Source organism: Tribolium madens, unplaced genomic scaffold (assembly GCF_015345945.1).
Source record: "Tribolium madens isolate multiple individuals breed KSU strain unplaced genomic scaffold, Tmad_KSU_1.1 Scaffold_91;HRSCAF=231;Tcas5.2_LG7, whole genome shotgun sequence".
NCBI lineage: Eukaryota > Metazoa > Arthropoda > Insecta > Coleoptera > Tenebrionidae > Tribolium > Tribolium madens.
This window is the reverse complement of record NW_025401063.1, coordinates 5015120-5029905: the sequence shown is the minus strand read 5'-3', so window position 1 is coordinate 5029905 and position 14786 is coordinate 5015120. Positions and strand designations below refer to the sequence as shown.

General features: G+C 30.4%; 1 protein-coding gene and 1 long non-coding RNA gene across 3 annotated transcripts; both read left to right on the top strand.

The window, feature by feature from the left end:
* Positions 1-1193: 1193 nt before the first annotated feature.
* On the top strand, positions 1194-1990 carry LOC123011234 (digestive cysteine proteinase 1-like). Of its 2 annotated transcripts, none has more exons than XM_044408587.1 (3): positions 1194-1338; positions 1527-1656; positions 1707-1990. In XM_044408587.1, the coding sequence occupies exons 2-3, from the start codon at positions 1558-1560 to the stop codon at positions 1911-1913; spliced, it is 306 nt and encodes a 101-aa protein (XP_044264522.1). In that variant the 5' UTR covers positions 1194-1338; positions 1527-1557; the 3' UTR covers positions 1914-1990. The 2 variants fall into 2 exon arrangements, with proteins under 2 accessions (XP_044264522.1, XP_044264523.1); XM_044408588.1 differs by having other exon boundaries at positions 1221-1338; positions 1533-1656.
* A 175-nt stretch (positions 1991-2165) lies between these two features.
* LOC123011422 lies at positions 2166-3460 on the top strand. The gene is made up of 3 exons (XR_006413142.1): positions 2166-2254; positions 2995-3063; positions 3116-3460. It is a non-coding gene; the product is annotated as an uncharacterized LOC123011422 (long non-coding RNA).
* Positions 3461-14786: the final 11326 nt, after the last annotated feature.

Genomic DNA, 14786 nt, shown 5'->3' with positions numbered 1-14786 from the left:
AGCAAGAAACCTATAACATGGTATGTCAACTTTACTTCAAATATAACAGATGGCATTAAATTATGAGGAACTGACAAGAATGTGTCACGTGTCAGTTATATGTCATATGTCAGTTTATATAATGAGCATCACAAAAATATTATTTCTCTAAATACTTTTGGAAACAACTTCCGGGCTAATAAAACATATTTCCCACACAATCTCTCTTTTTGTTCTATGCACATAATCGACATTTTTGTGATAAAGTTTTGCTCTGTGAGGTTTTGGGGCCCAATATGAGATTAGGCTTTAATTACTCAATTAAAGGTAACACGCTTTAGTGGCTAACGCCCCATGAAACCCCGTCTTCGTCTGGCACCTCGTCGTGGTGAAGGGGCCCAGTACCTTGGGACTCGAGGGCTCAGCGTGTGGGTTCTTGGGTACAAAGGGAATCAAAGAACAGCCCGGAATCACCCCGGGGTTTGTCTGCAGTCGTGAGACACTGGAACCACCATAAATGGGACCCTAAATCTCACAGAAAAGGAGGGCTCAACGGGCTCGGCTTCTCGCGGCTGGGCTCTCTTTAGAGGGCTGAAGCTGGGTCTGGGGGCCGCTTAACACCGTGGTGATGCCACAACGCTTCCATGCAGAAGCTTGCACGAGATACTTGCCACCTCTTCGGTGTGACTTTCGGGGGCACTGAGCTTTGTCAGAGGCACAAAAATAATGAATAAAAAAAAACATGAAAGATCGTCTTGCCGTTATGTTGTCTTATAAAATCGCACTTGTAGCGTTTATACGTATCATAATAGATAATCTCTTTTCGTCACAATTTTTTGTCCACAAATTTAAATAAAACATTACTTTAAATTTAAAGTTACTGTTTTTCATTTTCCACCTTGCACATTGTGCCTACACTCGTATTATTCCATAAAAATGTCAGAAGATTCTTTTTATTTATCTTTTTATTGTTAAACTTAATTTCATGTTTTTATCTCATTATTTCTAAAAAACAAGTTTTTAAATGGGAGAATTTTATTGTTTGCATAATTTCTCTAAAAGCAAAATTTCCATATTTATAAATTTTTTCTAATCTGCAAATAGGATGTTTCTAATTATACAAAAAATGTACACAAATGCATAAGTACTAGCGTAATCCATTAGGTTAAGCACATTTAGGTGTTGTTATTTAAACCCACAATGACTTAAAATTCTATCTAATATTTGCAGATCGTCACTAAAAAAATATTATTCAACGTGTTTATGATAATTTCGATTTAATGTTCACTGCAAAACTATATAAACGAACAATTGCTGGCCTTGTATCATCACTGGTTGTTCCGCATTAGCACCTAACAGGTAAGTCCCCAAAAAGTGAAATCTAAGATTATGTAAACCACAGATCTAAAGTGTGTCTAGAGTATTCTACTCTATCTGAAATCAAAAGATACTTATGATTCATTTGTTTTTTTAACTTGTAACATCTGCTAATGTCACGTATGCGTAACTTTGATACTTTATAGATATTGTTATCTGTATTTCTACAGTTTCAGTTTTATACAACACACCCACATAACCATGAAGCTACTGTTGTTGTTTATTGTCGCAATGTCTGCCTACACCGCTAACTGCGCGCTTACAGACGCTGAAGTTTCACAAAAATTCAACGAATTTAAAGTAAGTAGCAACAGAATTATGTCAATGCCCTCATTGTTAATCATTTGTAGTCCAAATATGGGAAAACATACGCTGATGCGAATGAAGAAAATTTTAGAAAGCAGCTATTTGCAAAGAATCTAGAGAAGATTGAAGAACACAATAAAAAGTATGAGCAAGGGCAAGTCACTTATACCATGGGTGTTAATCAGTTTTCTGATTTAACTCCTGAGGAAATGAGACCTTACACACATGGAGTTCTTCGTCCTCAGAATTAAAGTAGACCGCATTTTATTCTTTATATATTATGTACTTGTTACAATGGAAATAATCAAATAAAGCTATTGTCAACAAATGTTGTTTATTTATCGATTAGTGATGCAATAAATAATTTCCACTTGTTTAGGTATGCAACCAACTTTACAGAAAAAAAAACATTAATGCGAGAATAAGATCGAAATTGCGAAAATGCAAATTATACGAGTGGGAGAAGTGTAAAGTTTAAATATAGGATTTATCTCCATGATGTGCTCCAGTAGGAATTACAAATCGAGTTAGTTTTTCTGAAGGACGCTAGGCGTTGCGACGCATAACAGTGCATTTAACGATTTAAGAGCAAGTAAGAGAATCTCTAATACCACCTGGGCACAAAGCACAAAATTAATCAAGGCGCAGCTTTTTAAAGCTTCCTACAACAATTAAACAATTTGCATGTTGCTCTTAATTTTTTACACAACGGCAAAAAATCACAATTTTACAAAATTGTAATAAAACATTTAGAAAAAAAAAATGTATGCATAAAAATAGTTAAACTAAAAATAGATAAAATTTGTGAGTCAGGTGTGGCAAATCGAAAACATCTTAAGATCGAAGATCTCATATTATTTTTTATTTACTGAAATTAATTGAATTCACATAGGAAGTGGAAAAATTTTGGGAATACTTTGCTGTATTTGTTTTTATAGTTTAAAGATAAATAAAAATAAAAGATTGTTGACTATTTAGTTATGATTGCCGGTAAATTTTTATTTTAAACAAAAATTCGACTATGTGTATCTTAAAAAGTTAAGCAATTGACTGAAATTAATAAATAAAACTGCATTTTAAAGCCAATACGTTTATTGTACGTCGATTTTATTTTGAACCACACTGTATATAATTTTTTGTGTGTGAAGGTAGGCAACTAAAATAACAGAAGCGTGTATTTCTGGTTGCGGACATTTCACACAATTAATATTTAAAAAACTAATATTTTTGTTCTTAGAAATATCAGCTATTTTTATTTAACAAAAAATACAAAAGTTATCAACATTTTATCTTCTTTTTCTTGAAAATATCAAATATTCATTATTTTTTTAGTTCACCACAGCCATAATGTCAACAGAATTAACTGAAGACGTAATTGAAGAAAAATGGAATGAATTTAAAGTAACTTTCGTTTGTACAAACTTGCATTTTCATTATATTTGAATATTTTCAGGCAAAATTTCGCAAAAACTACTCCGATGCTGAAGAAGAAAGTTATAGAAAAAGTCTCTTCGTTGTAAATTTGCAAATGGTAGAAAGTCACAATGAAAAATACGAAAATGGATTGGTCAATTACAAGATGGGAATCAACCAATTTGCAGATTACTCCAAAGAAGAAATGCCATGTCGACATAAATAAAAAAATATTAAATGTGTTTCAATTTTACATGATGTAATGTTAATTTTTTACCAAAATTTATTTGTCTTTACTTAATTGACCAATTTCGATATATTTGATAAACTGTATTGTATTCGTATTGTATTGGTGATGTAATAACATTAAACGTATCTTCTCAATCATAAAGTAAAGTTCATCTTATTTCTCCACAAAACAAGTCTTCACAATGATTACTCAAGAAATACCTACCTATTTATTTATTTTATACGCTATACAATTGTGCTTGTTCTTTGGTGGCGCAATCTTGTTATTATTGTTGTTATTAAGAGTTGAAAGAAATGTTGTTTTCATTCTTTTACACTTTTCCCTCATATTCCAAAAGTTAAAATCGTAGGTACATGATGAGAAAAATTTCTGATACAATAATTGAACAAAATTGTTCATAAAATTAGTAAAAAATAGAAAAATCTTCTTCAATTAAAATTAAAATGTGGTAAACACAATAAAATCAGTCAAAGTAAACAGAAAGAGATTGGGTTTTCGCAATTTTATATCTATATTAAATCCACGAGTGATTTCAATATCGAAAACGCAAAATTCAATTTCTTCGAGTTTATTTTTGATTTAAATCCTTTAAAAAGTTAAGTTTTCGGTGTAATGTTTTTATTTATTTCAAAAATTTGCTCTTAGCTTCTATAAACATTTTGTTCTCAATTTAGCTAATGTTTATACAAGTAGTTAAAAACTATAAATTGAATTATAATTTTTTTGCAACTGGAGAAGCAATTTAGTTACCACCTTCAATCCTTTCAATTTAACCTAATGTCCTTCGAGAAAATGGGTGAAATTCATCGTTTAAAAAGATATATAACAAATGTAGATAGTTTTTCTTGTAATATAAAAATTAATGAATTGTGCATCTTCATTGTCTTTTTATTGTCGGATGTTTTATATTATTACCAAAAAAATACCATTCACCTTCTATTTATTTCATCATTTAGTCTTTAAAAAGTCAAATATATCTCTGGAAAATTGATAAACAAACTTTTTGTTATCATTTCATATCATATTACTATAAAAAATGTGTTACCCATTTGGGAATTTTTAAACAACTTACTTTACATTAAATTTATATTTATTTAAATTATATTTATTTTGTTAATATATTTTTGGATTTCGGTGCAAAATACAATTGAAAAAATAATAACTTAAATGAGCATAAAACATGTAAAATACCATCTTCAATTTTTTTTAATGAATTAAGAAACAATCCGAATTATTTAAAAAAAGCAGTTCACATAGAAAAAAAACATACAACTGGCGCTAAACTAGAATGGCAATACAATTTGTTTATACTGTACTACTCTCTATTCTACATATACAATGTGAGACATAATTAACTGTCAAAATTTGTACCTAAGCTTCTTCAAACTAAAACAAAGCAATTATTTTAATACATCTTGGAACCAAAATGCTTTCTTAAAAAGATACAGAAAATTAATAAAAACATTTTTATTTCTATACCTAAATTGGAAACTAATTATTTGATTAATTTGAAAATACATTATAATAAACACAAAACTTACAATAACGAATAAAAACAATAGATCACTATAGGAAATCTTCAAAGTGCTATCCTTAGAACTTAGAAGCTTTAGTTATAATTTTTTACACCTAATTATGACTCACACTGTATACTTTACTTATGTATACCTACTTAAAAAACGCAATTATACAAACAACAAATCATGAGCATAAAACATTTAAAACACTATAAACAAAAATGTAATTATTATTTTTTGTTCATTAAAATTTAGAAATGATCACAACCCGGAAACTTAAAGAAAAAATAAGAAATTGGTATCAACTCAAAATTTGTATATTCATGTATCTGTAACTTTATTTCTACAATTACTTTTAAATACGTAACAGAAAAATCAGATAATTCTCTTCTTTGTATTCTGTATTTAATCATATTATGAGATGAATGGCAGCTTACAATAATGTTGTGTGAGAGAGTGAAGGGTTGTGTTAGATTACTGTACATATTCACAGTGTTTCATAATAATCAGCGCCGGTTTCACTTTACAAATACAGTAGAGCTCGGAACAATTTTTTTTCAAACTCCCTTTAATCCGGAATTGGCCTTACCTCTTTTGTTGATATTCTTAGAAGTGATAAAAATCTATTTTTTCTTCGTGCTTGGAGTATTGTGAGTAGTCTGTCAACGTACGTAAAAGACATACAAGGTGTCCCACCAAATTGAAAAAGTCCATTAGTGACCTTTAAATGGGACAATTTAAAAAGAATTTGTATAAATTGTATAGGACATTGATAGATACTAATCTAGTCCATCGCCTAAAATTATTTTCAACTATACAGCGTGTCTCAAAAATAAGTTACAATACAAACTTGTGTTTTTTTAAATGAAAAACCATATGTTTCTTAGCGTTCTTGGATGTAGACTTTTGTAACAATGTTTTTAAGCTAAACTTTTATTGGTCGATTTTGCTTAGTTTTAAAAATAAGACGGTTTTTTGACGAAAACGTGCACTTTAAAAAAAAAAAAAATACACAAAAACTAAGACATCTAGAAATATTTTTTTACTACCTCAAAGAAGAAGGTACAAGGTCTCAGGCTGTAACATTTATTTTTTAGTGTGTTGCATTTGCAAAGATAAAAAAATGAAAACGTTTGTTAAAATTTCAATAACTTAAAAAAATTAAATGGAACACCCTATTTATTGTTTTTCCAAAATTATTTACTTTTAGGTGTTTAAATCCATAACTAAAAAGGTATTTAACGTTAAACATTAAAAAAAATAATTAGTATTATTATTATTTTTATTTTTACTATAAAATAATTAAAATTTCAGTATTTATAACGACTTTTACAATCTTTGGATAAATCAATGAATAAGTGATGGAATTACTATTACATAGCATCAACAGTGGAAGAAAGTTTTGATAACAGATAAAGTTTATAATTTTTTTAACATAAATTGTAATCTTTTCAAAAAATATTTTTGTACATTTATGAAATGCATGAACATATCTTTGTAAAACAATAAACAAGAAACCGTTTTTATTTAAGAAAATAATTATTAGTATAAAAATCTCAAAAGTTTAAACAATTAATTAAAATAAAAATTATTTTGGCATCGCTCCTTTACAACCTTCAAACATTTATTAATTTATTTCCAAAAAACCTCTTAGTTTACTCAAAAAAAAATCTTTAATTCTTGTAAGACAAACATTTTTTTTAACAAAAAAGTGTGAGGCTTACAGAAAAAAATTTTGCACAGCAACAATTCTTGTAACAAGTTCGTTGTCTAAAAAAAAATGTGGTAGGTTTTCATTAAAAAAAATTGTTACTATGTTTATCTCGTAAGTATAAAAATTAATTAATAATCAATTATTTTTTTAATAGCATTTTTATGGCCATTGCACACCTATAAATTTATTTGTTAAATAAATTGATAGTTTCGCCAGAATAAAATCGTTTCTAGACTTTTGAACCACCCAGTACAGTTTTTTTTTATTTTACCATTTCAAGGTTACTAATAGAATGTTTCAACTCGCTGAGACACCCTGTATCATTGAAATCGTGAGTAAAATCGAAGAATAAACGTTGTTTTCTTGGAAAAAAAGCTTGAAGCCATCCATCAATCGGATGAACGAAAGAGAATCCCTTAAAAAAATAGCGTCGTATGTAACTCAATAAATGTTACCTAATATGAAAATTATCAATTCTTGGCATTAAAATTTTTGAATTATCCGAAATTTTGGCTTATCCGGAAAAGGACCGGTCCACAAATCGGATGAACAAAAGAAAATCCCTTTAAAAATTTGCGTCGTATGTACATGTAACTCGATAAATGTTAATATGAAAATTATCAATTCTTTGCATTGAAGTTTTTCAATTATCCGGAATTTTGGCTTATCCGGAAAGGGACCGGTCCACATTAGGTCGGATAATCGGGGTTCTACTGTACTTATGACTAAAACTCCCCCATCTCTATTAAAAATTCAAATAAATTCATAATTTTAACCCCGCGTTGCATTCCCAAGACCGCATATGTCCCAGAAGCTTGGCTAAGATTTTTATCATCAACAACAACAGCACATGTTTTACGATTGTATAGTAGGTGCAATATAGGTAGGTAGGTGATTGCGACATTGTTGGGTATTGTTTATCCTTCGTGCGCACTCACCTCTAGCCTTAGGTGGGGGATGAACGAGCATTGTCGTTCACGTTGTTCACCTCTACGGACACGCTTCTGATATTTCCGCGCCGCTTTTCGAACTAGGTCGCGAAGAAAACAAACATCCTCCGAAATCCTGACAGTGCGATTAAAAAAAGTGAGAAGGGAAACAATGTGAAGATGTGCGAGAGTGATGCCAATTTGCGAATAGAGGAGTTCGGCGATTTGCCGAAGAAACCCTTCGTTCGAGTGAGTAGGAGTTTTTTGTGTCTTTTATCACTTTAGAAATTCTCGCGGATAAGAAACAAGGCTGTAATTAGTCGCGACAATGGCTGAGTTTATTCGCGCGATATTTAAGTGGAACACTTGTAAACATTAAAGACAAAACAAATCACGGGAAATTTGGTTAAACGAAACAACTTCATCTCGAACAATTTCTGATCTATTCTGTGGAATCTCGCAGTAAAAATCGACCACATTTGTTTATAGTCGAATGCTCCTTCTGTTCGCATAATGAGAGTGCTTCCGTGATGTTAAATCGTGATGGGCAACGAGATGCTCTGATGCATTTGACACAGATAACATCCTGTGTTGCCAAAACTTGAATAATTTTTTTACTTTTTCTTGATTTATCTTCCAGCCTCAACCCAATTATATAAGAGTCGATCTCTAGAATTTTTAGCCGCCAGTGAAAGTGGTACTGTTATTAAGGTTGGGTAAAATAATAAGTTCACTATGTCAGTCTGATTTTTGCATGACCCAATCACTTGGTATACATTCAAGAATGCGCCTTTTAATAACCTTCGTTAAAATAATGATTTTCTCGCACTTCACGCTCGATAGAACTCTTATTAATGTTGTTGGTATGTTTGAGATCAACAAGAATGACGCTTTCTTATTATTTTTATCAACGTTGCGGAAGATAAGGAGCAAAGTCATTCATTAAAAATAATTAATTAGTAAGAGATAAATTCGTAGTAATAAATATTTATTGAGAAAATATCTATACATAAAATTTTAATTACATGATTGATTGATGTTAAATATTACGCCCACATCAAGATTTTGCATGGTTAAAATATTAATGTCACCACTCCTTACGAATATTGTTGTTTCTGTTATTCCAAATTTACATTTAAATGAGTGATTACAAACTTTTGAATAAATTAAACAAAAAAAAAAATAACAAAGGTAATTTGGCGAATCCTTAAAGCAATAAATGTCTACTAATATTCACGTTGGCATTAGTTCCAGTTGAAATTAATTAATTAGGTATATAAAGTTGCGAAATATATTAAACATACATATTTTGGTAATACTTGAGCAATATTTCTATAATTATCAAGGTAAATTTTAAATTAAATGATAAATGTGTTTTTATGTACCTAATTAAAATAAGTAAGGTATATATAATAATTTATCTTATTTCTGATGTTTATGAGTTTGTCTAGCAAACTGGTTCAGTAAAATTTAAACTACCACATTTACGTATATTGCTACACTTGTTTGTATCACAAGATTTTTTTTATTGAGTTTCATTTTTAGTTACTATTTAGTACTATCTCCAGAATATTCTAATGATGAGTTCTCTAACAGGAATTTTTATTATGGATTTATAAGTATTTTATCAAAAAACAAATAAGACTTTAAAGTTGGTGTTCCTTACAACACTGATATTTTTCTTAATATACAGGGTGCGCCAGAACTCGCGCCCCAGAGAAAATTTTCAAGTAAGGTAAGATACCAGGAACATGAAAAAAATTCTCTGTCAAAAAATTTTGACATTTATTTCTTGATATATGACATTTTTTTATGTCTATTTAATGATACTATGATCTTGTATATGTTTTTTTACAATTATTTGGTAAAGGTACAAAAATTTTGCCAATGAAAGCCACAAGTAATATTGAACAGAGTTACAATTTAGGACACCGCTTCCTTGTTTCCTCTTTTAATAGCCTATACCAAAAAAACTTGTAAAATTATTTTCCCAACAGAAATAAATAGAGTCAAAGTGCAAGCTTTAAACCTTCATAACTTCGAAATTTTTATAGATAAAATTTTTTTAACATTTTTTCCATGTTCCTGGTATCTTATCTTATATGACATCTGGGGCGCAAGTTCTGGCGCATCCTGTACACATGTCAAAACGTAAAATATACTACCACTTTTTTGGAAATTTAGCAAAATTGAAGTGTGCTTTAAAAAATCACAATGTTGTTGATATAATTTATATTTACTTGTACAGTCGTTTACAAAAACCATCTATACTGTGTAGCGATCTGAAGATAAAAGTAAAATTTTACAGGTTATTGGAATTCAAAGGATTTTGATACTTTTGTAAAATTTCTGATACTTTTGGAATTTTCAAGGATTTGTTAGTAATTCCTGAGATATCTGATCTCTAAAGGTTTTGAGACAATGAAAATATGTAATATTTGTTTTTATGGCACTTTGAAGTTTGATAGATTTTTTTTTTAGGTTTATTACATTTTCAAATGATTTTTCGCGGTTTTGTAGCGATTTCGAGAAAATTTTGAAAGACTCACTTTTATTTTGAGCTTTTTGTGGTCAAGATACAAGAATTTCCACTCAGGAAAGATCTGAAAGTTTTCTGAGTTCTTTCAGATTTTATAATTTTTTCGAAAATCTTTTTCATCTTGATCTTGGTTTGTTTTCTTGAGATTATTGAAAGTAGGAACACATACTCGTAGGTAGTAAAAAAAACACGATTTTTTTTGCAATCGTCTACAAAAACCATCAATACTGCTATAGCGATCTGAAGATAATAGTAAAATTTTACATCCAAACGATTTTGATAATTTTGTAAAATTTACATTTACAATTTTTACATGACAGGTTTTGGAATTTTCAGGGGTTTTTTAATAATTTCTGTGATGTACCATATTTTTTCCAAGCTCGAGAGATTTCGAGAAACATTTAAAACATTGGAAATAAATATGTGGATATTTGGAATAAATATTTTTATATGGCAAACTCTGGAAGATTTTTTTGGGTTTATACATTTTCCGACTGATTTTTTGCAATGCTTTTTTGTTTTTTTCATAGATTCTCGAAAAAATTTTGAAGACTAACAAATATATCACTCGCATGTTGAGCTTTTTTTAGTTAAGGTATAAGAATTTCCACTCAAGAGAGACCAGAAATTTTTTTGGGTTCTTTTAGATGTCTTAAAATTTCCGCAAAACTTTTGAATTTTGATCTTGGTTTGTTTCGTTACAATTATTGAAGATAGGAACACATAGGTAGTAAAGAAAATGATTTTTTTTGCAGTACAAATTCTCTCTCATAAATATTCTCATAAACCCTCATTGATAATAATAAATGATGAAATGTTGAAATTGAAATCTAGAATTAGAGTTCGACTTTACTAGTATTTTTTGTCAGATCTGATATTGATCTAGAACAATGCCATTGTGTCCAAAAACTTTCTTCCCTACTTTTCCCCCATAAAAACCGCTCAATATTCCATGATTCACCATTGCACTCTGATCAATATCCACGTCAGGAACTGCAAGGTAGATGCACTCACTCTGTGCTTTACTCCTCACGTTGTCCTCACCCAGCCAAAGCCGTTTTGAATTACGAATCGCTTCCTTCAACATGTCCCTTAAAACGCCATTTCCTTGCACACTAACAACGCAAAAATCCCACAACTCATTTATGCAAATGCCTAATACAACAAATAATTGTTTATTAATGCAGGAGATGCATCATCCGTGTTATTACCATCACCAGATGGTAGTTCGTATATAGTTATGTAAACTATCCCCGTGGGCTTCGTTTTTGTTCCTATCAATGCCAACATACCTAATTAAGGCGATTAGTTTCCTCTCGTTTCGCGAAACCCTGCCAAGGTGGACTGAATACTCAAAGGCTTCCGTGTGATTTCCACATAATGAGAGAAGAGCCTCTGGATGATCACAAAAATAAAAAAAATCAAGATTTGAATATTCCATGGTGCGTGTGTTGTGAAAAACACGAGTTCTTGTATTTTACCTATGAAATTTTAATTTGTAGACGAGACAATGGCCTATTGTCGGGAATAATTGAGTGTACGTTGCATTGTCTATAGATTTGTGTTGTAACTGTACTCTTGGACAATTTTGACAAAACGATTCAAATTTGTAAACAATGAAACTTGAGATAAGGGCATCTACATCATGTCGTTATTTTTCTGACGCAATGACGCATAAATCTTGTTATTGCAAAGAGGTTTTTTCGATTTATTGTGATTTCATCGTGGTCAGACTTGGCCACCATGCGGAATCGTGCTATACAAGTTTTTGCTTGGTTCGTATCAAGTGTACAGTTATTCCGGGGAAATAATCGAAATTTTCCAAGTTCGCTAAAAAGTGGGTTACGGGTTTTGTGATAAAATAAAACAAAGCAAATTGACGATAAAGTATTAAAACTTTCGAAAGTCCACACATTTGTTTTCTGATCAAGGCTAACACAACCACAAAGAATTGAAATGAAAAAAGTTGCTGGATATAGTAGGATGTCAATAAAAAGCCTTTGATTTACATAATTAAAGAGTTACGACTCAAATACTCAAAAAACAGTGCCATGACCGATTTTTCTCCTACATTTTCAGTGACTCACTAATCTGTTTTCATCTGAGTATTAGATCCGTGAGACAAGCAGTCAGACACTCGTGTGGGCAGATATTCAAAAACGACCTCACACTGGCCACTATTAATGAGAGAAACTAACCAGTTTGCATTTATTCGATAAATCATTGGTTGTGATTTTTACGTGCTCCGCTTCTAAACAATTCACTTTCTGATCCGCTTTTATTCCGCAAATTTATGCCGAGTGTAAAATTTGTCGTTTGTAATGCATAAATCGTGTCGCAAACATAATGATAGACCACATAAAGGAATCCTGTCACTTTCGCACCATTTTTAGCGCTTTGTTCTTTAATTTATAACGAGATTTCTTGAAAGGACCATTTTGGGACTTGAGAATTTCTCAAAGAAGTTTTTTTTGGGATGCAGGAAGCGACACTCATCCTGATCCACTTTGCAAGAAAATTGATTAAGTGTAGAGTAATTTACAGTACAGGAAGCGATTTACATATTTGCATCTATTAGAATTTTTACACCGGACTCAATTATATGGAACTTCTTTTATATCTCTTTGATTTATGCAATGATCGCGGAAACGTTGCTGCAGTCTAATACAATCAACTTTTTAATCTTTCTGCATTTCTCTCCAGTAGCTGCAAGCCTTCATTCATTTTAGTAAAATGGATTATTTCTTTCTTGATTTCAAGCGAATTATAGGTTTGTGGCACGTAAAACCCACACAATGCTGTAAAATTCAACTTCTCTTTGTTTTTCTGCAGATAAGGAGCAAAAATTGCGTTACCTTTCTAGATTGTCGATAAAAATTACAAATGCAAAATATTTTTAGAAATTACACGGTTTTCCCGAAAACTAAGAATTTGATGGCGTCATCGTGTAATTTTTTGCATACCTATGAATTATCTATGGGAAAGTTGTGTAACTTATTAATCAAGATAGGGCTAATAAACCAAAGCAATGTTGCGAGTAATTAATCATGTGTTAGGAGGAGTTATTTTGACAGGCTGGAATTCTTGAAGTATTATATCATTTTTGATTTGTTTATTGTAATATCTATTGCGTGTTTTAAAAACGATTAAGACTCGTGTTTAGTTGGTAAATATATAAGTTTCAACTGATTTTGCAACAATAGTAAAACAATAGGTGTAGTTTCTGGTGTCGAGTTTTGTATCTTATTGTTTCAAGTTACATTATTATAATGTTTTAAGACTGATCTTGCCCTCGAAAAAGTTACGTCAGAATGGCAAAAAATTATTTGTAAATGTGTCTTTTCATGCCGAGAAAAACACTTCACCACAAATTCCAGGGTCATTTTTGGAAAAAAATTCGCAACCAAAATCAACAATAAACAATCTTTGATGAACACCATCTCGAAATATAATAACAAAGGAAAGGTCAACACTATTCCACCTGCGACCTTTTCAACAACACATGACCTCACATAGTTAGAATCGAACGTTTTAAGTGCGAAAATGTCGAATCAACTATGACCCCCTACAGCCTATTTATTTCCAAGCCGAAGCAGAAACAAAGCTTACTGAACAATGAACTTAGTTTTGAAGTTCATGGGCATTGATAGCTTTTGCATAAATTATGTAAATTTTTGACAAGTTTAGTGTGGAAAAATGATATAGTCCACGTCGCGTAATAATTGTTTCTATTCGTAATAATGTCAAGCTTTCTTTGGTTAATCTACGATTTTTTAAGACATGCTGCGATTTTAATGACACAAATGGGAGAAAGTCTACGCGTTCTGATTTATTTAACATTGCTATTTATAATTCACGGTCATGGGCACCGATAAAAAACGAATTTTTATTATTATTGTTACTTTTTATTTATAATGATTGTTGGTTAACTTTATTATTAGTTATGGTAACCCAGTTTTTACATTAATGAATAAGAAGAATTAAATTTAAGAACGTTTACACGTTTCTACTAAAGCAACTTACAGTAATAAATCTGAAAAACTGTTGCTGCTACTGTTGTATTGTATTTAAATTTATCTATGCTAAATTGTCAGTGAGATAAGACTTTAATATAGCGGTTTCTTCGAAAGTATGTGCATTCAACATTCAAGTAAATTTTGTAAGAAGAGATTTATTATTATTCAAATAAAAAATAACAATTTCTTGTTCTTCGAAATAAATATAAAAGTTTTCCTAACTACGATTTGCTGGGCCAATTATGACATTTTTCAATGCAGAAATTAAAATCAGAGTAATCATAATCATAGTACCTAATTAAGTATCAAAAAATAAAAAATTCGTGCAAACATGTTTGTTTGTTTTGAAAAAATCTTCATGAAAGACGTTATTGGAAAATATAGAATTAATATTTATTTTCTTCGGAGGATTTATCTTGGCAATAATAAATAGAACGGTGTCTAAAAGTACACATTAGAAGGTTTTGTTCTACAATATATCGAAAAAACGGTAATATTCTTTGTACTGACAAAGACTTTTGAGGAAAATAGACTAAAATATACTGTATTTGAAGATTTTCTTCGTATTCTTTAAAAAATATCTACAAAATTCCTTTTTTCCGTTTAATACATAGTGTACAGGGTGAACAAAAAGTATGGAACCAAGCATTTTTTAAATTATTTGCCATCAGAAAACAAAAATTAATAAAAATCAGAGTAGCATAAAAAATATGATCCTGTTTTGAGAATGCAATTTTGTTTAGTTT